This window comes from Oncorhynchus kisutch, linkage group LG17 (assembly GCF_002021735.2).
Source record: "Oncorhynchus kisutch isolate 150728-3 linkage group LG17, Okis_V2, whole genome shotgun sequence".
NCBI classification, from domain to species: domain Eukaryota; kingdom Metazoa; phylum Chordata; class Actinopteri; order Salmoniformes; family Salmonidae; genus Oncorhynchus; species Oncorhynchus kisutch.
Genome location: NC_034190.2, coordinates 61,462,648 through 61,489,978, shown reverse-complemented (window position 1 = coordinate 61,489,978; position 27,331 = coordinate 61,462,648). Strand labels below are relative to the sequence as shown.

At 46.4% G+C, this 27,331-nt stretch overlaps 1 protein-coding gene across 2 annotated transcripts; it reads left to right on the top strand.

Moving 5' to 3' along the window:
- Positions 1-6,607: 6,607 nt before the first annotated feature.
- LOC109908043 (properdin) lies at positions 6,608-15,468 on the top strand. 2 transcript variants are annotated; one of them, XM_031794245.1, is made up of 11 exons: positions 6,647-6,765; positions 9,573-9,609; positions 12,066-12,210; positions 12,328-12,509; positions 12,608-12,778; positions 12,906-13,100; positions 13,246-13,419; positions 13,733-13,921; positions 14,655-14,766; positions 15,004-15,130; positions 15,216-15,468. In XM_031794245.1, exons 2-10 carry the CDS (start codon positions 9,582-9,584, stop codon positions 15,128-15,130), a joined length of 1,323 nt encoding a protein of 440 aa, XP_031650105.1. In that variant the 5' UTR covers positions 6,647-6,765; positions 9,573-9,581; the 3' UTR covers positions 15,216-15,468. The 2 variants fall into 2 exon arrangements, with proteins under 2 accessions (XP_020362022.1, XP_031650105.1); XM_020506433.2 differs by lacking the exon at positions 9,573-9,609 and having other exon boundaries at positions 6,608-6,765.
- Positions 15,469-27,331: the final 11,863 nt, after the last annotated feature.

Below are 27,331 nucleotides of genomic sequence, written 5' to 3'. Positions count from 1 at the left end.
TCGACATGCCAATGAAGAAAGCATATCGCATTCAACATTTTTATTCCAATTAAAATAGGAAAATGGAGCAAACTGAAGATTGCATTATGGAATATGTATTATTCCTCCCATCTGTCACATGTACTTATGTTCGCTTTTTCTGGCAGTGATCATGTTCAAAATTTTCAGACCAAAAGAAAAAGCAACAGAACGAAGGTTACGTATGTAACCACGGTTATGTGAGCTATATGGATCACTCCAATATATTAGTATCACTCCGTTGCGGAGGGATACATCCGAGGTGAGGATTTACAGATTTACTCCCGTGTACACCTGTGTCACGACTGGGGTCCGCCCCTATATAAAGACCCCATGGCCGCGACACACGTTCCCTACATAATTTTTGAGGTGCCTCAAGCACCGTGGAGGATTGGATTGATCCATATAGCTCACATAACCATGGTTATATATGTAATCTTCAGTATGTTTCACTATGTTGGATCACTCCAATATATTGGTATACCTGTTCTCCTACAGAGCTCCATTTTTATGGAACGGTCTGCCTACCCATGTCAGAGACGCAAACTCGGTCTCAACCTTTAAGTCTTTACTCATCTCTTCAGTGGGTCATATGATTGAGTGTAGTCTGGCCCAGGAGTGGGAAGGTGAACGGAAAGGCTCTGGAGCAACGAACCGCCCTTGCTGTCTCTGCCTGGCCGGTTCCCCTCTTTCCACCCGGATTCTCTGCCTCTAACCCTATTACAGGGGCTGAGTCACTGGCTTACTGGGGCTCTCTCATACCGTCCCTGCGAGGTGTGCGTCACCTGAGTGGGTTGAGTCACTGATGTGATCATCCTGTCTGGGTTGGCGCCCCCCCTTGGGTTGTGCTGTGGCGGAGATCTTTGTGGGCTATACTCAGCCTTGTCTCAGGATGGTAAGTTGGTGGTTGAAGATATCCCTCTAGTGGTGTGGGGGCTGTGCTTTGGCAAAGTGGGTGGGGTTATATCCTTCCTGTTTTGCCCTGTCCGGGGGTGTCCTCGGATGGGGCCACAGTGTCTCCTGACCCCTCCTGTCTCAGCCTCCAGTATTTATGCTGCAGTAGTTTATGTGTCGGGGGGCTTGGGTCAGTTTGTTATATCTGGAGTACTTCTCCTGTCCTATTCGGTGTCCTGTGTGAATTTAAGTGTGCTCTCTCTAATTCTCTCTTTCTTTCTCTCTCTCGGAGGACCTGAGCCCTAGGACCATGCCTCAGGACTACCTGACATGATGACTCCTTGCTGTCCCCAGTCCACCTGGCCGTGCCCTGCTCCAGTTTCAACTGTTCTGCCTTATTATTATTGGACCATGCTGGTCATTTATGAACATTTGAACATCTTGGCCATGTTCTGTTATAATCTCCAGCGGCACAGCCAGAAGAGGACTGGCCACCCCACATAGCCTGGTTCCTCTCTAGGTTTCTTCCTAGGTTTTGGCCTTTCTAGGGAGTTAGTTAGCCACCGTGCTTCTACACCTGCATTGCTTGCTGTTTGGGGTTTTAGGCTGGGTTTCTGTACAGCACTTTGAGATATCAGCTGATGTACGAAGGGCTATATAAATAAATTTGATTTGATCTGTACCAGATTTAGTCAGTGCTAGAGGGACCTGGCCAGCCAGCGGTGAAGTCCCAGCGCGGGACCGAGACGCAGGGGCCGTCAATGTGAAAGCGGCTTCCCGGCACAGTCCACAGAAGGGGTGGCGACGCCCAGGACCGCTGAACCAAATGCAGAGGGAGGTGCCACATTTACCTGAAAGTATCTAGCAAAGCTGCAAGAGGAAGCCCAGCTGGCTGCAGCACAGGTGTCAGAGAGGGGTATTCCTCTCAGTAGAGCCCAGGATGCAGCCACACCTCGTGTTGAATGTGCCACCACAGATCTCAGCACTGGCCTGCCAGCCAGGCGGTATGCTGTCGTAATCGTGTCCACGATCCATTGAGGGAGCCTCTGCTTTGATAACCCAGCCCCAAGGACTCTCTCACCATAACAGACAAAGAGCTGGTCTGTTGTTTTCACTGTCCGCTCGTGTCCGCTCCACATATCCAGCCAGTGCCCTCACAGGGAACAGCATTCCGGAGGGAGGCCCAGACTCCCCCGCCACTTCCGGTGGGTCGTAAGCAGACAGGACAAAAGGGATGTTCACATGCCTGTCTGACAGAACTTTTGGGAGGAATGAAGGGTTGGGGCGGAGAGATATACTCCTCCCATCGGGGTCCATCCGGTAGCACTCAGAACTTACCCGAAAGAGCATGGACCTCACCCACCCTCTTCATGGAAGTAATTGCCTCCAAGAAAGCCACTTTCATAGAGAGGTGTTTCAGGGAGGCAGACTCCAATGGTTCGAAAGGTGGCTTTACCAAAGCTGCCAAGACCACATCCAGATCCCAGCTTGTCATTGAGCGGGTCCTAGCTGAACGTAGGCGATCAACCCCCTTCATAAACCTGGAGACCAGGCGTTGGTGCCCACTGGCCTGTCCATCCACCCCACATGGCAGGCCGGTATAGCGGCCAAGCCCTCATCCATGCGAGTCTGCAGGTATTGGAGGACATACTGCACCCCGCATGACTTGGCCACTACCTCAATACCAGTGCACCAAGAGCAGAACAACCTCGAGCGCAACTGATATGCCGCGGTTGTAGCCGGTGCCCTTGCGCTCTGCATGGTGTTCATTATGCCTTCCTGTAGTCCTAGCATGGACCATTGGTGCCGTTCAGTGGCCAAGCCCACAGAGTGAGGCGGTGCGGTCTCAGGTGCCACGTAATTCCCCCAGTCTGAGACAGCAGGTCGGGTCTCAGGGGCAGTTGCCAAGGTGTCCCAGACAACAGGGACAGGAGAAGGCTGATCCAGAGTCGTCTGGACCAGTATGGGGCCAGCCGCCATCCTGGTCCTCTCCAGCACAGCCTGGATCAGGGGAAAAGGAGGGAATGAGTTCCAGCCCTGGCCAATCGTAAGCCAGAGCATCTAAGCCCAGAGGCCATGGTGGCTCTGACATGGAGTACCACAGGGGGCACTGTTTACCAAAGCTGCCAAGACCACATCCAGAGCGCCGAGCGCCTGGGTCTCCCAGGCACGTCACTATGGCGGTGACGGCTGACAGGTTGTTGCTCCACCGCACGCTGTGCTCCTCCCCGCTGTCATCCCACAGCACGAGGCAATGGGGCAGGAGAGAGGGACTCCACCGTCGTTCGAGTGCAGGTGGGTGGCGACGGTCCGTCTGCCTTGGACCCGGGGCCTGAGGAGGCATCATTAACCGTCTCAGGGTCTCCTTATCCCTACGAACCTTATTGGTCTGCTCCAAAATGTCATCAACCCCTAGGCCAAACGTCAGCCCTGTAGTGATGGGAAGAGTGGAAAATGTGCTCTGGAGTGCAGCTGGCAGACTGGATTAGGCCAGCCAGAGATGGCGCCGAGAGGTAACCACCCCCAGCTCTCCTGCATGGCCTCGCAGAACTCAGCAGAGATGGGGACAGATGGAGAGTCATCACTGTCCACCAGTCAATGTCCAATGCAGTGAGAAGGCTCCTCATAGCCTCTTGAGCCGCTGGGGGCGATGAAGCCTCACTGCCGTTTTCTGATGGACTGTCAGCCTGGTATCCCTGCTTATGTTGGTTAACAGTGCCAGCACCGTCTCCCAGGAACAGCCTACAACTGACCAACAGGGAACAGCTGTCGTCGCCATCGAAGCTATCAACCTCCCGACGCAGGGCATGCGCCCTCCATTCAAGGTAGTCCCAGCGGTCCAACTCCTGCCCTCGTCCAGGACAAGCAGCAGATGGGCTCTGTCTGTGGTGGCTCGGGCCACATTTCCTGGCAGGGGTACTGGGCACAGTAGACCGGACTAACAGCACGCTGGCGCACCACTCCTGAGGGAGGGAGCTCATCCCCAGCCTGAGCCCGAGCCCGGGCGACCCACTTGCACATGGCCTCCAATCGCGCCAGGCACAGTGGTTCTGAGAACACCACACAAACAGACATCCAGTAGGGCGCTCCACCTCCCTCAAACCCAGGCAGTGCATACACAAGTTATGTTTCCTCAGGGGGAAATGCCACCATCACACTTGTCACAAAGGGAAGCCATAAGCTCAGCCAAGCCAACAAGGCCACGGAGCAGAGGTCCGACGCCCTGGGAGAGCTTATGTCGTGACCCGCTTGGAGGAATAGGAACCTGGTGAGGGATAAATTACCCAGTACCTCTGCAAAAAAAAGGGAAGACCTGTGTGGGAAACGCAAGCGGACCACAAAAAAAACAGCAACAAGGTAATGGATTTTATTTGTTTTTACACAAACAGTAAAAACAGCACAATATGGAGTAACTCCGTTAGGGAACTCCAAAGTTAATGTCTCCATGAAGTGGAAAGCCCACCACGATACTCTTCCAGTCGGCAAGTTGTGGAAGGGAAATTAGTTTGTGGCAGCAAAAGCCATACTAATGGATGCACACGGAGTTGTAGTGTAACGCTAAGTATGACAAACCACGGGTGGTAGATACAGATCAACTGTGCGCAGCGAGTGGAGCACTCAAGAGGAGAGACTGGCCATGTGGCTGGCTGCTCCAGGCTGCAAACAGCCAGAGTATACCTCCACGCAAGATATTACACTTACCAGTGACTTACCAAGCGAAACCATATGGACGTCCGCTGAGAAAAATGAAAGAGAACGTGTGTCGTGGCCATGGGGTCTATATATAGGGGCGAACCCCAGCCATGACACAGGTGTACACGGGAGTAAATCTGTAAATCCTCACCTCGGATGTATCCCTCCGCCGCGGAGTGATACCAATATATTGGAGTGATCCAATATAGTGAAACATAACACTTCAACTACAATAAGATTGTCAGTAACAGTTACAATTTTTTTTTATCTTGTTATGACTGTGATATGTTGTTGTTGTTTATCTAACCTTAGTTGAATGCATTGACTGTAAGCCTTTCTGGATAAGAGTGTCTGCTAAAAGGCCAACCTGTAAATGTAAAAAGGAACACTGCATCTACAGTACCAATCAAAAGTTTGGACACCTACTAATTTACTATTTTCTACAATGTAGAATTATAGTGAAGACATCAAAACTATGAAATAACACACATGTACTTTTATATTTCTCAAAGTAGCCACCCTTTGCCTTGATGACAGCTTTGCAAACTCTTAGCATTCTCTCAACCAGCTTCACGAGGAATGCTTTTCCAACAGTCTTGAAGGAGTTCCCACATGCTGAGCACTTGTTGGCTGATTTTCCTTCACTCAAACCATCTTGATTCAGTTGAGGTCAGGTAATTGTGAAGGCCAGGTCATCTGATGCAGCACTCCATCACTTTATTTGGTCAAATAGCCCTTACACAGCCTGGAGGTGTGTTTTGGGTCATTGCCCTTGTGATAGTCCCACTAAGTGCAAACCAGATGGGATGGCGTATCACTGCTGAATGCTATGGTAACCATGCTGGTTAAGTGTGCCTTGAATTACTAAATAAATCACAGACAGTGTCACCAGCAAAGCACCCCTCACACCATCACAACTCCTCCTCCATGCTTCACGGTGGGAACCACACATGCAGAGATCATCTGTTCATGAGGCTGCAATCTAAGGTGCAGTTAAATCTAATGAACTTATCCTCTGAGGCAAAGGTAACTTTGGGTCTTCCTTTCCTTTGACAGTCCTCATGGGAGACAGTTTCATCATAGTGCTTGATGGTTTTTGCGACTGCACTTGAAGAAACTTTAAAAGTTCTTGAAATTTTCCGGATTGACTGACCTTCATGTCTTAATGTAATGATGGACTGTCATATATTTGAACTGTTCTTGCCATAATATGGACTTGGTCTTTTAACAAATAGGGCTATCTTCTGTATACCACTCCTACCTTGTCACAACACAACTGATGGGCTCAAACGCATTAAGAAGGAAATCATCTCCACAAATGAACTTTTAACAAGGCACACCTGTTAATTGAAATGCATTTCAGGTGATTACCTCATGAAGCTGGTTGAGAGAATACCAAGAGTGTGCAAAGCTGTCATCACGGCAAATGATGGCTCCTTTGAAGAATCTAACATATCAAATATATTTTGGTTTGTTTAACACTTTTTTGGTTAGTACATGATTCCATATGTGTTATTTCATAATGTTGATGTCTTCACTATTATTCTGCAATGTAGAAAATAGTACAAATAAAGACAAACCCTGGAATGAGTAGGTGTGTCCGAACTTTTAACTCGTACTGTCTCACAAGTTTGGAAGGTACAGCACAGTGCAGCAGAGCACAGTAGAGTTTAGTACAGTACAATGGTACATTGTACTGTACTTTACTGTACTGCACTCTACTGTATTGTACTGTACTCTGCTGTACTGTATGCTGTACTGTCCAAACTTATGAAGCATAGACATCTATGATTGACCAAATCTGAACCAAAACATGTATGGGCCAAATCAAGGCCCATCCAGACCGGACCAAAAATCTACATCCATGGACGTTGAAATCAAGGCCGGTCCGGACCAGAAGAAAAAGAGGTCTGGACCCAAAAAAAGACGTCCAAAAGACACCGCCGTCGGTCCGTGCTTACTGGGGAGTTTATTAACCTTACGGGAATGGGATGCACATCTTTCCTGTTTTTTTCCCAATAAAGTGAAACATTAACCAGATAAGCCTGCTAGAGTGGACAGAGAGCTTACAGTAAGAAGTACTAGGCATAGACAAAGACAGAGAAATGGTGCAGTTGTTGTGGACTTCATTAGTGTTGCTGATGACAGTAAGGGAATCAGGTCAGTGCCTTTACTATTGTTGTTTAAGTAACACTAGAATAAATGTGATATTTAAAAATATTGATTTGTGAACACTTCACTTTACTGCTAGATACCACGTTACTTTTCAATTCTGGCTCTGGCATCATAACTGAGAAGAATGGCATAAGTGATGCTTTTAATCATTTTATCTCGGCAGGCTTTTTGTTTGAGAGAAACGGTGGTATAATTGACCCCGGTCAGTCAATCGACTGCTCTTCCTTCTGCTAGCCTCTAGCCAACATGACGGTTAACTCGTCAACTTCTAGTGAATCTCTGTTTTAATTTCAACAATTTACTATCTGTGATGTGCTAGATGCCTTGCTTAAGATTGATGTAAAAAAAAAGAATCCACTGAGGCTGATGTGCTTGATCCATTTTTGCTGCAGTTCTCTGCCACCCTGATTGATGAATCATTTACCCATATTTTTAATCTGACGATTATATCTGGTACTATCCACAAGGTTTGGAATCCGGCCCATGTTCTACCCCTTCACAAAGGTGGTGACCCTTGTGACCTAAATAACTATTGCCCAATTTTTTTCTTTCTTGCCTAGCTAAAATATGTGAATCCTTTATTAATTCTCAGCGAAGATATTTTTCTTTGAAATGTATACTAAATGTAAATCAGTTGGATTTTAGACCAGGTCATAGCACTATCTCTGCTGCATTCCTAGTTATAAATGATGTGGTTAACTGTATATTATTCCTTCCAAACCACTCATTGTTGAATTTGGGATTTCCAACTTGTTGTGTAATGTTTATGTCCAATGGCCAATGAGCACCGATACATTTAATCTATAATTTCTCTTCATATGACAAGGATTGAAAAAGATTTTCCAGTATATTGTCAATTTGATTCATGACGATGACTGCTTGTCTAGCTTGCTAGCTACATTTTTTAAAGTATGACGTTGACATGATCAGTCCAATCAAAGCTACGGTAAATAAAACCTAATTTTATCTGTGGCCAATGACCTTGAGCCTTCTTGGATGGGCACTTCTAATGTAACTCTATGGCACCACCCAAGGGGCTTGAATTATCAAGCTCTCCCCGTAAATGTTGCGGTGACGTAGTGTCCCCATGAGTGACAGAACACTGAGCCATTCATAGCGCAACAAGAGAACATTACCAACCCCTATGCTCCTTTTTTCCCGCTGGCTGCCCCACCACCCCAGAAAGCACTGAGCTAGGCTGAAACACCTGTTTTTTGAAGCTGCCTTACTCAAGAAAGCAAAAAAGAGACAATTTTTGTATTGTAGCTTTACTAACTCAATGATTTTCTTTTAACATTGTTTGCAAACTGATATGTAACAAGTACAGCGCATTGCAAAAGTATTCACCGCCATTGGCCTTTTTCCTATTTTGTTTCATTACAACCTGTAATTTAAATTGGTTTTTATTTGGATTTCATGTAACAGACATACACAAAATAGTTGAAATTGGTGAAGTGAAATAAAAATAAAAAACTTTAAAGTCATGCGTGCATATGTATTCACCCCCTTTGCTATGAAGCCCCTAAATAAGATCTGGTGCAACCAATTACCTTTAGAAGTCACATAATTAGTTAAATAAAGTCCACTGTGTGCAATCTAAGTGTCACATGATCTGTCACATGACCTCAGTATATATACACCTGTTCTGAAAGGCCCCAGAGTCTGCCACACCACTAAGCAAGGGGCACCACCAGGCAAGCGGCACTATGAAGACTAAGGAGCTCTCCAAACAGGTCAGGGACAAAGTTGTGGAGACGTACAGATCAGGGTTGGGTTATAAAAAAGTATCAGATACTTTGATCATCCCACGGAGCACCATTAAATCCATAATTCAAAACATAAAATAATATGGCACCACAACAAACCTGCCAAGAGAGGGCCGCCCACCAAAACCCACGGACCATGCAAGGAGGGCATTAATCAGAGAGGCAACAAAGTGATCAATGATAACCCTGAAGGAGCTGCAAGAGCGGAGATTGGGGTATATGTCCATAGGACCACTTTAAGCTGTACACTCCACAGCTGGGCTTTACAGAAGAGTGGCCAGAAAAAAGCCATTACTTAAAGAAAGCAATAAGCAAACACGTTTGTTGTTTGCCAAAAGGCATGTGGGAGACTCCCCAAACCTATTGAAGAAGGTACTCTGCTCAGATGAGACTAAAATTGAGCTTTTTGACCATCAAGGAAAAAGCTATGTCTGGTGCAAATCCAACACCTCTCATCACCCCGAGAATAGCATCCCCACAGTGATCATGCTGTGGGAATGGCAGCATCATGCTGTGAGAATGTTTTTCATCGGCAGGGACTTGGAAACTGGTCAGAATATAAGGAATGATGTATGGTGCTACATACAGGGATATTCTTGAGGGAAACATGTTTCAGTCTTCCAGAGATTTGAGACTGGGACGGTTCACCTTCCAGAAGGACAATGACCCTAAGCATACTGCTAAAGCAACACTTGAGTGGTTTAAGGGGAAACATTTACATGTCTTGGAATGGCCTTTGCATCTTCAAAGTGGTCGGCAGGTTGTGTAAATCAAAAGATACAAACCCCCAAAAATCTATTTTAATTCCAGGTTGTAAGGCAACAAAATAGGAAAAATGCCAAATGGGGTGAATACTTTCGCAAGCCACTGTCTAAATGCCAAAATAACATGCAACACAGGGAGAAATAAATACATGTATTTTTTAGCTAAACAGGTGGGGCTCAAACAGGTTGGGCTCTGCCCCACCTGCCCTTAATGACAGGTCGTCACTGGTCTGAACTACAGTCTACCTTCACTGTATTACAGAAAAACTTTATGGACCAGAAATTCAGATTGAATACAGGTAAATCTAAGTCTGTTGTTGTCTAGAGCTCATACAAATAATTTAAACATATGTACTTTGGATGGTGTCCATATTTATGGTGTCCCTGATTACAAATATCTGGGCATCTGGATAGATGAAAATCTGTCTTTTAAAATGCATAATGATGAGTTACTTAAGAAGCTGAGAGTAAATATGTATTCTATAGAAATAGGTCATGCCTTTTGCAAAATAGTAGAAGTAGAAGGCAGATTATTCAGTTGACATTCCTGTCAGTCCTAGACTATGGCGACATCATATGTATAAATGCAGCTGCCACTTTATTAAAGCCGTTGGATTATCAGAGGCGCTTTATTACGGGCGACAGTTTCGGTACTCATCCCTGCATTCTCTACCTGAAATTTGCTTGGCCCTCTTTGATGTCACATAGGTTGATACATCGCTATGTTTTCATGTATGAAGCCCTTTTACAAAAACTTACATAATTACTCAACTTTAGACTTACCCGGTCTAAGGGATGGCTAACCCTGGAAATTATTTCGGTCACTGTGTTAACTCAAATCTGGTTTACCTTTCTTATACCTTATTTGAGGAACAATCATCAAAATGTTATTAAATTACTGACCTTATTCATGACCATGTTTTTCTCTCAGCTTGCATTTTGTATTTTTATTTTGATGTGTGTATTTTCTGTAATTCAGCGCATGTGGCAAATAAAGTTTAATTTGATCTTTAAAAAGAGACCTTAGTGTCAGTATGACTCCCTGACAAACTAAAGGTTCAATAAAAAATAAATATGGTGAAATACTAGAAAAATGATTGAAGCATTGATTAGAATCTATGAATGATCTACAGTTGAAGTCGGAAGTTTATATACACTTAGGTTGGAGTCATTAAAACTCGTTTTTCAACCACACCACAAATGTCTTGTTAACAAACTATAGTTTTGACAAGTCGGTTAGGACATCTACTTTGTGCGTGACACAAGTAATTTTTCCATCAATTGTTTACAGACAGATTATTTCACTTATAATTCACTGTATCACAATTCCTGTGGGTCAGAAGTTTACCTACACTAAGTTGACTGTGCCTTTAAACAGCTTGGAAAATTCCAGAAAATGTTGTCATGGCTTTAGAAGCTTCTGAAGGGCTAATTGACAAAATTTGAGTCAATTGGAGGTGTACCTGTGGATATATTTCAAGTTCTACCTTCAAACTCAGTCTCTTTGCTTGACATCATGGGAAAATAAAAATAAATCAGCCAAGACCTCAGAAAATAAATTGTAGACCTCCACAAGTCTGGTTCATCCTCGGGAGCAATTTCCAAACGCCTGAATGTACCATGTTCATCTGTACAAACAATAGTACGCAAACATAAACACCATGGGGCCACACAGCTGTCATACCGCTCAGGAAGAGATGCGTTCTGTTTCCTAGAGATTAACATACTTTGGTGTAAAAAGTGCAAATCAATCTGCTGAGATGCTGGAGGAAACAGGTACAAAAGTATCAATATCCACAGTAAAACGAGTCCAATATCGACATAACCTGAAAGGCCGCTCAGCAAGGAAGAAGCCACTGCTCCAAAACCGCCATAAAAAAGCCAGACTACGGTTTGCAACTGCACATGGGGACAAAGATCGTACTTTTTGGAGCAATGTCCTCGGGTCTGATGAGACAAAAATAGAACTGTTTGGCCATAATGACCATCGTTATGTTTGGAGGAAAAAGGGGGAGGCTAGGAAGCCAAAGAACACCATCCCAACCGTGAAGCAAGGGGGTGGCAGCATCATGTTGTGGCGGTGCTTTGCTGCACGAGGGACTGGTGCACTTAAAAAAATAGATGGCATCATGAGGATGGAAAATTATGTGGATATATTGAAGCAACATCTCAAGACATCAGTCAAAGGTTAAAGCTTAGTCGCAAATGGGTCTTCCAAATGGACAATGATTCCAAGCATACTTCCAAAGTTGTGGAAAAATGGCTAAAGGACAACCAAGTCAAGGTATTGGAATGGCCATCACAAAGCTATGACCTCAATCCTATAGAAGATTTGTGGGCAGATCTGAAAAAGCGTGTGAGTAAGGAGGCCTACAAACCTGACTCAGTTACACCAGCTCTGTCAGGAGGAATGGGCCAAAATTCACCCAACTTATTGTGGGAAGGTTGTGGAAAGGCTACCCAAAACGTTTGACCAAAGTTAAACAATTTAAAGGCAATGCTACCAAATACTAATTGAGCGTATGTAAACTTCTGACCCACTGGGAATGTGATGAAATAAATAAAAGCTGCAATAAATCATTCTCTCTACTATTATTCTGACATTTCACATTGTTAAAATAAAGTGGTGATCCTAACTGACCTCAGATGGGGAATTTTTACTTGGATTAAATGTCAGGAATTGTGAAAAACTGAGTTTAAATGTATTTGGCTGAGGTGTATGTAAACTTCCAAGTTCAACTGTATATGTTTCCAGTATCACAGGAGGTGAACTGTTACAGCAGCTTTGATTCTGGAAATTGTGACGATCTCTGGCTACTGGGAGAAGTGACAATGGATGACTGTTGTCTTAACCCTCACTACGGATACATTGGAGCAGACAGAAAATGCAAGTCTTGTGGGTGAGTACAGAGTAATACGAAATGCTCTGAGACCAGGTTGGTGTCAATGAGTTTCAGATTTGAACATCCAATGTCCCAGTGCAGGATGTGATTTGTTGTGTTTTTTGACACCTGTAGGCCACCTTCATGGTCTGAATGGACTGCTTGGGGCCGCTGCTCTGTCTCCTGTAAGGAGGGAGTTTCGCAGAGACGACGAGAATGCCAGGGACAGGGAAAATGTGCTCAGACGACTACCCATAGAGAGATTCAGAAACTCGCGTTAGAGACCAAAGTCTGCATTGATTCAAGCTGTTGTCCAGGTACATACCCTCTAACAGACAGGGAACATAAATTTAAAAAATATCAGAAGTCAAAGTATTTTGGGCTTCTTTTGATGATCTTGCCTAACATTTTTAAGAACAAGGCCAATGGAGTAAGTGGGGTCAGTGGCAGCCCTGCTCAGTGACTTGTAATAAGGGCGTAAGAAAAAGAGTGAGGACATGCACCGAACCACAACCTAGATGTGGAGGCAGCTGTGACGGTCCAAGTGAAGAAAAGGAACCCTGCGTGGTTGATCTCATCTGTCCAAGTAAAACCATCAGGATTTAGAAAATACACACTATTCCTTCACGTGCAGTAACCATCACCATACATGATACAAGTTTGGCATGTCTTTCCACTGGAGTAAGTCCGCTCTCCTCTTCTTTTGACTGTAGCTCATGGTGGTTGGTCTAACTGGGATGCCTGGCAGCCATGCTCGGGCACTTGTGGGGGGGAGAATTTACCCAGACCTACACAGCGGCGCAACAGATCATGCAACAACCCACCACCGTCCTCAGTGCCCCCTGGTGACGAATGCCCTGGGTTAGGGAGCAACACTAGGACCTGTGATGAGCTTCCTTTCTGCCCTTGTAAGTGGCATTGCAAAGCAATCCTATTTTCCTCTGAGGTTCTGACTGCTACCCTAAAGTTTTTACTTGTTTACATACACAGAATGTAGCAATGACATGTACTCCTACTGTATGTGAAACAAACCTCCCTCTTTATCCTCAACAGCGAATGGTAACTGGGGGCTGTGGGGCCCCCCCAGCTCCTGCTCCGTTACCTGTGGGGTGGGGATTCATGAAATGCTCAGACAGTGTAACAACCCAGCCCCTAAACATGGAGGTCTGCCCTGCTTTGGATCCAATAAAGACCAAAAAATCTGCAATACCAAAAACCATTGCCCAGGTAAAATATTGACAGCCAGAAGAGAACCCATTCCTTCTGCCCATTTCATCAATTATTTACATTTGAGCAAATATTGTTTTTAGCAGAATAGCCATTTGATAAAATTGCCTCTCTAAGAAGGATTATAGCTGTCAACAGCTGATGTTCAGTTTAGACGTTTATTTCGTCACTGTAATTAGAATAATATTATACACTTTTACAGAAATACTATTACTGTATATGGTACTCTGTAGTGAAAACATTGTATCCTTCTTGTCCTCCTAACAACTGAAAGACTTCCCATGAGGATAATAGTTATTTCTTTCTTCAACAGTGGATGGTCAGTGGTCGCAGTGGGGGAGATGGGAAGAATGTAAATCTAATAGAGGAAAAATTAGTTGTCGAAAAATTGGTGGACAGCAAAGACGGCAAAGATGGTGTGAACACACAGGTTTTGATGGGGAGACGTGTGAAGGAAAGATAACAGACTACAGGGCCTGCTATGACATTAACTTATGTCACTGTGAGTTAAACAAGTTTTAGCTTCCATTTATTAAGCTGTGTTGTTTGCTTTCTTTCATTACATTTTATTCAGCCCAAGTGTTGTATGTTTTTGCAGCGATAATTGGATTATACAAATTATGCATTTCATATGCAGTAGGCTAAAGGCATCCACATGCATAGGTTTGGTTCGCTCCTTGCTGAACTCGGCTAGGTGAAGTGATCGTCTGTGTTCGCATACTCCCTTAAAATACCTTCGCTTGAAAAACAAGAAAAAAGTGGCAAATTACTGTTTGTCCCACTTGAGACGCCGAAGCAACAAGTACACTTCCTGAAAAGAGTCCAAATGAATCATAGATAACTCAATAAATCTGTAATTCATTTTGACGTTTTTGCAGAGGAGGTCTTAGTCTCGCAATTGCTCATTTAACTAAGATGTTTGGGGCAGTATTTCTCAAATGAGAAAATGTGTATGAAAACTAATCATTTGTTGTTTAATGACAAACACTTCATAGGAGAATCCCTACTATTGACCAATCACAGATGAAGGGGCGTAAACTTCAGCTACCAAACTCCAACAAGCCTAAAAATATATATTGTGTGCTCGAACAGCCAGATAAAATACAGCCTAATACCAAAATGAACAAAAACGTCACAAAATGTTTTCATAATATACGTGTGAACTGTTTAGACTGGGAAGAAAATGGTAAGCTTAAGAAGTAATATTCCTCACATAATGCTTCACTTGTGTTTAGTTGATGGTAAGTGGAGTGAATGGAGTGAGTGGAGTCAGTGTGATCCCCCCTGTGGAGAAGGAGCCAAAAGGACCAGAGAACGAAAGTGCATACCTGATCTGTCCGCATATGAGTAAGGAGACTGACTGTATAATATATACTATTCCCTGATTAACCAAGTAGCTTGTGTGTATCCGCTCCTATGCCTCTTAATAAATAGGCTACATACGATTTATGCATGGCTTGGTCTCTGTGGCACATTCAGGATTATCCGGCGCAGTGTGAAATCTATGCACTCTGCTGTGTTTTGCTGTGTCAGGTGTAAATTAGGTGAATCTAACTTTTTATTTGATATTTGTTTCCTTGCCAGTGAGACAGTAGGGTTTCATATTAAGGTTAAAGCCTACTTTGATGGGAAACCATTTGCGAACTGTACACTGTTGAAGGACCCAAAACAAAGTCTGGCCTGTATGAATGTTCCTCCATGTGACACATAGGTAATATCTTATTAACACTGCTTTCAGTTACAATATGAATTTCAAATGGACTTTGGTCAGCGCTAATGCTTTCTCTAAATTTCAGAGTTTTCCACGAATCTTTTGACTGCTTTGAGGAGGACTTAAGACAACTCAATGTTCAACAACCATCAAACCACAAGTCTGGAGGGGAATACACATTGTCAATTTCTAGCAATGTGATTTCACTGCCTTTGGTCATGTGTCTGTGCAGCATTCATGAACCATCAGTAACACAAAGTAGTTTATTATGACTACACTTTTCATAATAGTGTAATTTCCTGAAGAAATAAAAACATTGTTCACTTCCTTTCAGCTTATTACTTTAGTCTGAGACATTTTTTTTATGAGCTGGAGCAATTATGGCAAACTTAATTAAAGCATACAATTTGGTGAAGTGTTTGACTTTAGGCATTTTAGACAAATTATATGAATATTTCTACTCAAAACCAAAATGTAACATTATGCAATATTTACTGTAGTTAGACTGGTGTGATGAGCAATGCAGGGAAATGGATTGGTGCAGTGTGGATGATAATGTGTTGAAAGTGCTGTGTATGCCTCTGGTAGTTTTTATTTATGTATTCCTGTGTTTTCTTCAAACATGTCTGGGAACTCCTGTCTTATATGGGACACCATACAGGAAAGTATCAAATTGCACATTCTGTATTAGCAGAACACTGCTTCCACAGTATTATGTAAAGTATGGTTTATTCTACATGGAACTGTTACACTGGAAAGTTATCAAAACACTTTGTTTAGAGTATCTACATAAGTTCAGCAATTGCCCTCTTCTCATATTACTCTGTAGGCTACTTACCAGTGCAAAGCTTCCTCCTGGAGGAAGGTTTGAATTGGTCATTAGGCAGTAATCTACAGAGTGGTATGAGAAGAGTGCCATCCTCCTGCATCTCACATCTGCCTGTTGTTATTGAACTATGCTTGCTGGACCCATGGGTTGAGGCAAACTGTCATCCAGGATGAAGTGTCATGTACTCTACCCATCCTGCCACCTGACTGCACCTGTCTATAACCTGTAATACATGACATACTATAGATTGAAGGGACTTCATCACCCGCTGGAGACAGAACCTCACCCAGAGTGCTGTGCATGTTAGTGTGTGGTTAGACAGCTGAAGTTGTACGCTACACACAATTTAGAAAATAAAACTAAGTGTATGCATACTGTCTTTATATGCACACCAACATGATACTTACAGCGTAAGGTTGTCTTTGTAGCACGAATACATATCGATTCTTAGTCAATGTATTGTAACGACCCTGGGTGTATACGTGCGGAAATCGACTCTGCCGGAACGAAGATGCTTTTGCGGCACACTCGATAGCGCGCCGGACCTCGGGCTCGAAGGTCGAGGGTTCGAGACCTGCTCCCTGCTGTTTCATTACAGTATCTACACAAGCTGGGCTATGTTTTTGCAAAATTCCCGTTGTAGCCTTCACCTGTTGTAGGGAGATTAGTAGTTCTGGGCTTTGTCTCACGGGAAAGATCTAACAGCGCACATAAGGAGAGACGAGACACAAGTAGCTAGTTATATAATATTGTGTTGTAGGACAGCTGAGCTGACTCAAGACTGGGAATTCAACTCACAGTTGATACCTTTTCCACGGTAACATATTTAACTAGGCAAGTCAGTTAATAACAAATTCTAATTTACAATGGCGGCCTAAGAACAGTGGGTTAACTTCCTTGTTCAGGGGCAGAACGACAGATTTTTACCTTGTCAGCTTGAGGGTTTGATGCTGGCCTAACGGTGTAACCACTAGGCTACCTGCCGCCATTTACATGACGCAATGAAACGTTGAAGCTAAATTGCACGCTACTTTTGTAGCAAGGTGTTGTAGAGTGTCATAAAAAACACATTCCTGACACTGGCTCTTGCCATCTTGACAAAATTTATTAGACAGAGAAATATCAGTTACAGTAGATAGGACTGCCAACTGCAGTTATCAGCAAGCTATGCTAGCTAGCTGCTGTCAGCTTGGCTAAACACAAGGTCAGCGCAGACTTTAGCCTACACATACTGTAGAACTGAATTAGCTCAGCATCTTGAGAGATGGCAAGTCAGTTAGGTGGGGATAAATCCTCAACTTCAGAATGTAGTTGTAAGGTTGCAAGTTCAAACCCCCGAGCTGACAAGGTACAAATCTGTCCTTTTGCCCCTGAACAGGCAGTTAACCCCATGTTCCTAGGCCGTCATTGAAAATAAGAATTTATTCTTAATTCTTAACTGACTTGCCTGGTAAAATACACAAATAAAATAGTTATCTCCTAGCAAAGTTAACTTTGCTTATCTCACTGTACTCACTACTGGCGTAGATAGAACAATGAGCCAGATATATTTTACTGGATGTATGAATGTGAATCATCACGACCCTGGGTTTATGAGCGCGGAAAGTAAAAACGTTGTTAAAGTTAGCCAGCTAGGTAGCTGACTTCTGTGGCTGGCTACAGTAGGTGAGAACCGGGGTTGAAAATGTTTCGAGGGAATCTGAACGTGAAGGTGGAGGTAGGGGACGATTACGGACAATGAGGTGCGTGTGCATGGACGTCGGAGGATCTGGCTGAGGAGATCGCCAGGGCGTCGGAGCCTCGATGTCCGCTTGAGGGAGGACGTTAAAGTGATGGCGGCTATAGCGGGCATGAGTCCTTTGTCGACTGTGCTTCGCGCGGATTCTGGTGGGCGGACCGAAGGGGTGACGTCGACGCGGCGGGACGAGGAATCTGGGGCTCAGGATGTAAACAAACATGGCGGCGCCCAGTTCCCGGCTGCGTCCGTATCTGTTAAGACCCCGAAGTATTCCGGTAAGGCGGATTGGGAAGCTTTTCATGCTCAGTTTGAACTGTTAGCTCATTTTAAGGAGTGGTCTAATGAAGAAAGGGCACTGCAGTTGGCTTTATGCCTCACGGATGATGCTCTGGTCTGTTTGATATTGATTAGCTCCGAGGACAGACATCATTATGGTGCTTTAGTGGGAGCACTGAGGAGGCGCTATGGACAGTGTGTACAGCCCGGGCTGCTGCGCTCCGAACTGAGTAATAGACGCAGGCAGCCTGGAGAGCCTCTACGGGTGCTAGCTAATGACATTGAGAGCCTGTCTCGGCGGGCATATGCTCACATGCCCCCTCCGTGCAGAGCGAGCTAGCACGGGACCAGTTCATACAGGCGCTCCCTCCTAAGGAGCTGCGCATACAGATCCAACTGGCTCATCCTGAGCTGATCCTCATGAGCTGGTGTGGGCTGGGGCTTTGGTGGGGGTGCAGGGAGACAGACCCTCTGTGCGGGCTGTGGGGCAGAACAGCCCAGAGCCGGAAAAGCCTGCATGGGTGGCTGAAATGACAGAACTCATTCGTGCTGTGTCGCTAAAGACTACACGAAACACACACCCTGGTCCCAGGGTCTGCTGGGGTTGTAGCCAGCCAGGCCATCTGCACCGGGATTGCCCCATGTTCCCCAGAGCTCAGGGAAACGGCTCAGGGTCCGCATAGACCAGGTAGTGTGGACCCCTGGCTTTCTTTCCCAACCACCATCATCTTCAGTAGGAGCCCACCGGCACAGACGGGGAAGCAAGGCTCCACTTCCCCCAGAAGCAGACGAGGGCAAGCGGCTGGAGCCTGTTGCTGTGGTGGGCCGGGCTGGACCTGTGTTGGAGACTTTCGTCATGTCCCTGTCACTGTGGAGGGGGTGCCCTGCTCTGCCCTGGTGGACACTGGGTCCACAGTAACTCTGGTGAGGCCGGATATTGTGCCAGGTTGGACTCAGTGTGAGCCCACAACTGTGCAGCTCCGCACAGTCACAGGTGAGCTGGCACCCATATGAAAGGGGATAATGACGCTGACAGTAGGGGGCAGGACTGTGCGTCATACTGTGTGGGTGGTGGCTGTGCAGGACCCTTGTATCCTGGGGTTCGACTTTCTTAGGAGCACAGGCTGCCTGTTAGACCTAAATGGGGGCACAACTGAGCTTCCAGGGAGGGCCGGCAGTCACCATGGCCCCCCCTAATGTCACATTCACACAACCCAACAAACCCTTTACTCCAACAGTTAAAGCAGCAGAGACTCATGGCTGCCCCCCCTCCCCCACATCTGTGTGTGACTTTTCCCCAGCCCCCCTGTCACCTACGGCTGTGTGTTACATTCCCCCAGCTACCTCCACGACACATCTTTCCGTGAGTCTGGGCCGCTCCCCCCCAGCCCAGCTACGCCAGATAGGAGAGGAGAGAACACTGTCTGCAGTGAGGGAGATATGAGGGAGGAACTGTGTTGGTCTTGACCCCGAGCAGCAGGAAAGGTTGTGACAGTTGCTGTTTGAATTCAGAGACAGCTTTGCGCTGAGTGAGGAAGAGGTGGGTCAGACTCATCTGGTGCAGCATGAGATCGACACACGTGATGCTCGACCCATCAAGATGCGTCCCCGCCGTATCCCGCTGGCACACCAGGAGGCGGCAGACAGGGCTGTGTTGGAGATGCAGCGGGCAGACTTCATTGATCCCTCAGACAGCCCCTGGGTGGTGCCAGTCGTCATGGTTCCTAAGAAGGGGGGCAAGCTGAGGTTCTGTGCGGACTACAGGCGGCTGAATGAGGTAACCAGGAAGGACTCATACCCCATACCACGTATCGATGAGTCGCTGGACCTGGTTAGGGGGTCCGCCTGGTTCTCCTCACTAGACCTCCTAGGTGGCTATTGGAAGGTGCCCCTCTCCCCAGAGGCCAGAGCCAAACCTGCGTTCTCCACTATCAGAGGACACTGGCAGTTCAAGGTCCTGAGCTTCGGCCTGTGCAACGCTCCAGCTACTTTTGAGCGTTTGATGGACAGCATGCTGGATGGCATCCCCCGACAGCAGTGTCTGGTATACCTCGATGACATCCTGGCCCATGGCAGCCCCTTCCAGTCAGCCCTGGTGGCGCTTCGGCGTGTGCTGGAGTGGGTGGCTGCCGCAGGTCTGAAGCTCCACCCCGAGAAGTGCCACTTTATGAGGAGAGAGGTGTCCTTCTTGGGCCAGAGAGTGGGGAAGGAGGGTATCAGCCCTATGGAGGACAAGGTGGGGGCTGTCCGAGACTGGCCCACCCCCACCAACCAGCGTCAGCTGAAAAGCTTCCTGGGCCTGGCCTCGTACTACAGGAGGTTTGTACGGGGCTTCTCAAGCGTCGCTTCTCCCATGAACCGCCTGCTGCCGAAGGACAAGGCCTTTACTTGGACCGTGGAGTGTGACGAGGCCTTCAACACCCTCAAACTGATCGAGGCCCCCGTGCTCGCCCCCCCCTGACCTCACCTTGCCCTTTATCCTGGACACAGACGCAAGCAATGTGGGCATGGGTGGGATGCTGGCCCAGGTGGGGCCAAAGGGGGAGAGAGTGGGGGCGTACTTCAGCAAAACATTTGACAAACATGAGCGCCGCTACTGTGTCACCCGGCGGGAGCTCATGGCTGTTGTTGCTTCCGTCAAACACCTCAAGTACTACCTGGGTGGCCTGCCCTTTACTGTAAGGACTGACCACTCTGCTCTCCAGTGGCTCATGTCTTTCAGAGAGCCAGAGGGGCAGGTGGCTCGCTGGTTGGAGGAGCGTCAGCCGTATGACTTCACAGTGGTGCACAGGGCAGGGGCACGCCACTCCAACGCCGACGCCATGTCCCATCGGCCCTGTACTGCAGACGGCTGCCGCCACTGTGAGCGGTGAGAGGGACGGCAGAGAGAGCTGTGTGCTGAGGCGTGCGGGCCTGTCTGCTGTGAGTTGCAGACTGTCGACGTGGCTGAATGGGGGCAGCAGCAGGGACAGGACACAGACCTACAGCCAGTGCTACAGTGGGTAGAGGCGCAGGTGAGGCCACCATGAGGTGACAGCGCTCTCACTCACGACCAAAGTGTTGTGGTCAAAGTTTGAGAGACTGCGGCTGGCAGATGGCGTGCTACAGCGGGCATGGAAAGAGTCAGCTACGGGAGAGGAGAGGTGGCAGGTGGTGGTCCCAAAAGCACTGCGGGAGGCTGTGCTCCAGAGTACTCATGGGGGGAGGGACTGGACACTGGGGTCACAAAAACACTCCGCCGCCTCCATCAGGGCTTTTACTGGGGGCAGCTCAAGAGGGATGTGGAGGACTTTTGCCGCCTCTGTGACCACTGTACAGCGAGAAAGGGCCCCCCAGGCCGCTCTCATGCTCAGCTCCAACAGTTCCCATTGGGGGCTCCCATGGAGAGGGTGGGATGTAATCAAATCAAATCAAATCAAATTTTATTTGTCACATACACATGTTTAGCAGATGTTAATGCGAGTGTAGCGAAATGCTTGTGCTTCTAGTTCCGACAATGCAGTAATAACGAACAAGTAATCTAACTTAGTAGTTGGGCCGTTCCCCACCACAGACAGTGGAAACCACTGGATGCTCACGGCCATGGACTATTTCACAAAATGGCCTGAGGCCTATGCTCTGCCTGACCAGGAGGCAGAGACCATTGTCGACGACCTGATAGCGGGGATGTTCAGCAGGTTTGGAGCTGCAGAGTCCATCCACAGCGACTAAGGCAGAAACTTTGAGTCCTGTGTGTTCGCCACCATGTGTGAGAGGCTGGGTATGCACAAGACCCGCACTACTCCTCTCCATCCTCAAAGTGATGGCCTTGTGGAGCGCTTCAACAAAACGCTTGGACAGTAGCTGGCCATCGTCTCTGCCAAACACCAGCGTGACTGGGACAAGCACCTGCCTATGGTCCTCATGGCATGCTGCTTCGCTGTCCAAGACTCCACCTCCTGCACGCCTGCCCTCATGCTGGGGAGAGAGATTCGCACCCCTGCAGAGACAGCGTTTGGTCGGCCCCTGGATAGCCCTCATGTTCCCCCTGGGCCGGAGTATGCCCGGAGACTCCAGGACCGCCTGGAGACAGCCCACACCTTCGCCAAAGAGCAGCTGGTGAATGCAGGTGTGAGGCAGAAAAGGAACTACGACGTTCACACCCGGGGAAGGCACTTTGTGGCTGGGGAGCTGGTCTGGGTCTACAGACAAAAGAAGGCTGGAGAGGGTAGGGGAGGTTGTTTACCGGGTGTAGCTTCCTCCCAGGGGGAGAAAGGTGGCACTGCACCGGGACAGGTTAGCCTCATACAGCCTCATACAGTCTCATACAGAGGGGCTTCTTCTCCCCAAACTCCCCTCTGTGTCACCGCGTGGTTCCCCCGGAGCCACGGACTGTATTCCCCATTCCCGTTTCCTTGTCCCCCATATCCCTTCCTTCATCCCCTGGGTCCCAGAGGGGCAGCCCTCTGCCACGGATGGAGCCCCCTGTTTCACATCTGGACACTCTGCGACCACCACGGCCACGCAGGCAAAGGAGACCTCCGGGTCGCTTCATGGACTTCGTTTGTTCCCTCGGGGACGAGGGACTTTGTGGTGGGGGGGTTGTGTTGCGGCCCACACAGACAGCTGTGTGTTATGTGTTAGGCTATTAGTGGGTTGTGTTGTACTTACCAGTGTTCGCGGGGTCCGACATGCCAATCAAACTGCTATCTGCCAATCACGAGAATGCCTGGAATGTTCTGATGCCAGGCATCCTGGCGGTTGGCGTTGTGGCGTGGAGGGGGGTTGGGCAGGGGGATGGAGCATTGGAAGATAAGACCAGGTTTAGCCATTGTTCTCTCTCTTACATTTGGCCTTCACAAGAGAAGCTCACGGTTGGTTTGTGGGGTCTTTCATGTATTTGGCGTGGGCTACGGCCAAACAGTAGCCTGTGTAAAGTTGGGTTAATAAACCGTCAATTCGTAAACCCAAGCCTCAGTCTGGACAATTGTTCCTTTATGATCTAGTCAGGTCATTACAATATCAAGTATGGTGATGAGACAAAGCCCAGTGGCCGGCAGTGGGAGAAGATGGAGCGAGATCGATTTTGGCTGACATTCTGCTAATTTTCTCATCTATGAAATATTTGATCTCCATACAGTTTTCTGTTTCCAAAACTAAAATCTATAACAGAGTGGGCTGCGTTTTGTAGACATTACCCTTTGCCAATGATTTTTTTTAAATGCATTGTTTACAAGCGCGCTTCACAGAGTAGGCGTTCCCGAACGGGAAGAGGTCTGCGTGTAGTGTTGTGTCTCTCTTGTCGTGATGAGTGTTTTGTCCTAGTTTTTTTTTTTTACCCACCCCCTGTCCCCGCAGGAGTCCTTTTGCCTTTTGGTAGGCCGTCATTGTAAATAAGAATTTATTCTTAACTGACTTGCCTAGTTAAATAAAGGTTAAAAAAACAAAAATATATCAAATAAATCAATAAGCAAATAAATGCACCAATATGATCTCAATAGCTAGTGCTTGGCTCTACCCTGATGCAGACAGTGTCAAAAAAATGATGCAGACAGTAACAAAGGTTTATTACTAGAACAGGGGGCAACAGGTCAAGGGCAGGCAGAGGTCAGTAATTCAGGTCAGAGTCCAAAAGGTACAGAAGGGCAGGCAGTCTCAGGGTCAGGGCACGCAGTCTCAGGGTCAGGGCAGGCAGAGGTCAGTAACCCAGGTCAGAGTCCAAAAGGTACAGAACGGCAGGCAGTCTCAGGGTCAGGGCAGGGAGAATGGTCAAAACCAGGAAAACTACGAGACAGGAACTTTAGAAAAGACAGGAACAAGGGGAAAAACACTGGTAGGCTTGACAAAAACGAACTGGCAACAGACAAACAGAGAACACAGATATAAATACGTTTATATATTATCTCTTGTTATATAAGTGGGGGTGGAGACAATCACAAAGACGAAACAGGTCAGGGTGTGACACCTTAGTTGTTCTGCCCACTATGATTAATTTGCTTCCATTGGAAACGACATGCTCTGGTCTAGCTTGGGTTAGTTATAAGCAATATTTGCTACTGGCCTTGTTTGTTGTGATTGAATGGCAAAGACACACCCAAGAAACACCCACATTAAACCACATCCCCAAGACAACAAAGGTCACGTATATAACCACAGTTATGTGAGCTATTGGATCACTCCAATATCGTATCTTTCCGCGAGCAGGCACTACTTCCACCTCGTGTTCTTTTCGAGGCACCGTAGATAACTGACAAAGAGGATTGGAGTGATCAAATAGCTCACAAAACTGTGGTTACATAGGTAACCTTTGTTATGTAGCACTATATTCGATCACACCATTATGGTATCATAATACCCGATTTAATCAGTGAACTAGGTAAGGGCCAGACATAGAGCAAAGTCCCGTAGGACTGAGCTCAGACCAGTCCTAGTTGCTATGTCCCTCTGGGAAGTGGAGGCAACTCCCAGCACAGCCGTTCCGACCTCATTTGCAGGGGACAACAATGATTCGATAGTACCTACAAATATAAGGGCCGGTCCACGTCTGTCAAATAAGAATGAATGGTTAAGACAGAGGGTGACACTCTTATTTGTACCCATTCTGAAAAACATGCAGTACTCACTGAAAAGGAGTTCACCCTCTTAGTGGAGGTAGTAGCCAGCAGGAATGCCATGGATAGGTGCCTCAAAGTCATCAACTCTAGGGACTCGAGGGCGGCTTAGCAATCGCTGACAGCACCACGTCAACGTTCCAGTTTGGCACCGAGCGGGCCATTGCTGGTTACAGACGTCGAACTCACTTCATAAATTTGGCGAGCAATGTGTAGACAGCCATGGGTCCCTCTTGGCCTTCGTCATGGCATGCTGAGATAGCGGCTAAATACACTCTCAATGTGGATGCCACTCGGCCAGCATCGAGCAGTGTCTGTGAAAACCGTAAAACCATTTGCACATATGGCTCAGAATATTCCCCACCACATTTGATATGACGCATAGGTGGAAGAAACCACAACGTGTTCACCCCATTGTCCTGAAAGCCTAGACTGGTCCAATAACATCTCTCAGAGGCCAAGCCCGAAGCTGGAGGCGGTGCGGGTCTGGATGCCACAGTGTTCCCCCAGCCTGAAGAGTAGGTCGGGACTTATGGGCAGCTACCATGGAGTGCCCGAGAGGAGAGACAACAGAAGGCTGAACCATGGTGGTCTCGGCCAGCATAGAGCTATCAAGAGCAGCTGGTGGCCAATCAAGATGACCCGGTCTAGCATAGCTGTGATCAGGGGAAATGGTAGGGCTGGAACTGTTGAAGAGCTAGGTGAACCACCCTGAGCTCCAGCACATTGTTGTGTTGACCACTCCATGGGAGGCTCCAGCGGCCAGCTGCCTCTGAACATGGCACCTCAACCCGTCAGAGATGCTTCAGTGCACACCAGCTCTCTGCGGTGGACTCTGATCAGGCTCAACCCGTTTAACAGGGACAACCACTTCGATAGGATCCTCAAACATTCACTCAAAACTATCCATTTTAAAATAAGGCTGTAAAGTAACAAAAAGTGGAAAAACTCAAAGGGTCTGAATACTTTCCAAATGCACTGTACTATGTCTATAGTAAACACTGCACGATACTGTGTAATAGTTAAGATTACTACGGACCTACAGTATCAGCCTTTGTCTCATACACTATCTGAATGAAGGAGAGGAGACATGAATGGTTGTAGCTTTTCCATGAGGAAAAATAATTAAGCCAACAGTGTAAACTGCCAGACAGTGAAGGAGCAGGGCATTCTACCTCACACACGTTTATATCTTATTTCTTGCTTTATACGTGTGGGTCGGCTGTAATTCACGACACATTTATAGATTATTTCTTGAAAAATAAGTGGGGGTGGAGGTTGGCAGGACTTAAGGGAAAGTGTGTTTATAACCGTGCTTAGTCCTGCAATGGTCACCTCTCATTAATCTAGCTACTTTGCATAGCTCGTTATCTAGCTCACTCTCAGGGGAGAACTGCAAGTCCGCCAGAGCGAAACATAAACAGTCTCCCGATCTTGCGGGTTAGGTAAGGTCCCCGAACCCAAAAGCTATAACTGGGAGGGTTCTGGTGGAAAGACAAGTCACACAGACAACTAAGGCAAAATCAAATCAAATTGTATTGGTCACATTCACATATTTAGCAGATGATATTGCGCAGGTGTAGCAAAATGCTTGTGTGAAGCGAAATGCTTGTGTTCCTTGCTCCAACAGTACAATAGTATCTAACAGTTCACAACAATGCACACAAATCTAAAAGTAAAAGAATGGAATTAAAAAATATATAAATATTAGGACGAGCAATGTCAGAGTGGCATTGACTAAAATACAGTATATACATATGAAATGAGTAAAACAGTATGTAAACATTATAATAGTGACTAGTGTTCCATTATTAGTGACCAGTGATTCCATGTCTATGTACAGTGGGGCAAAAAAGTATTTAGTCAGCCACCAATTGTGCAAGTTCTCCCACTTAAAAAGATGAGAGAGGCCTGTAATTTTCATCATAGGTACACTTCAACTATGACAGACAAAATGAGAAAAAAATCCAGAAAATCACATTGTAGGATTTTTTATGAATTTATTTGCCAATTATGGTGGAAAATAAGTATTTGGTCAATAACAATATCAAATCAAATGTATTTGTCACATACACATGGTTAGCAGATGTTAATGCGAGTGTAGTGAAATGCTTGTGCTTCTAGTTCCGACAATGCAGTAACAACCAACGAGTAATGTAACCTAACAATTCCAAAACTACTACCTTATACACACAAGTGTAAAGGGATAAAGAATATGTACATAAAGATATATGAATGAGTGATGGTACAGAACGGCATAGGCAAGATGGAGTAGATGGTATAGAGTACAGTATATACATATGAGATGAGTAATGTAGGGTATGTAAACAAAGTGGCATAGTTTAAAGTGGCTAGTGATACATGTATTACATAAAGATGCAGTAGATGATAGAGGACAGTGTATACATATACATATGAGATGAGTAATGTAGGGTATGCAAACATTATATTAAGTAGCATTGTTTAAAGTGGCTAGTGGTATATTTTTACATCAATTTCCATTTTTAAAGTGGCTGGAGTTGAGTCAGTGTGTTGGCAGCAGCCACTCAATGTTAGTGGTGGCTGTTTAACAGTCTGATGGCCTTGAGATAGAAGCTGTTGTTCAGCTACTGTGGGGACAACGTCATTGATTAACTTATTGATGAAGCCAGTGACTGATGTGGTGTACTCCTCAATGCCACCGGAAGAATCACGGAACAGTCACTGGTTCTTCCTGCTTTAATTTGATTTAAAATATATGATGTAGATAGGGAGAGATTGTGTGAAAG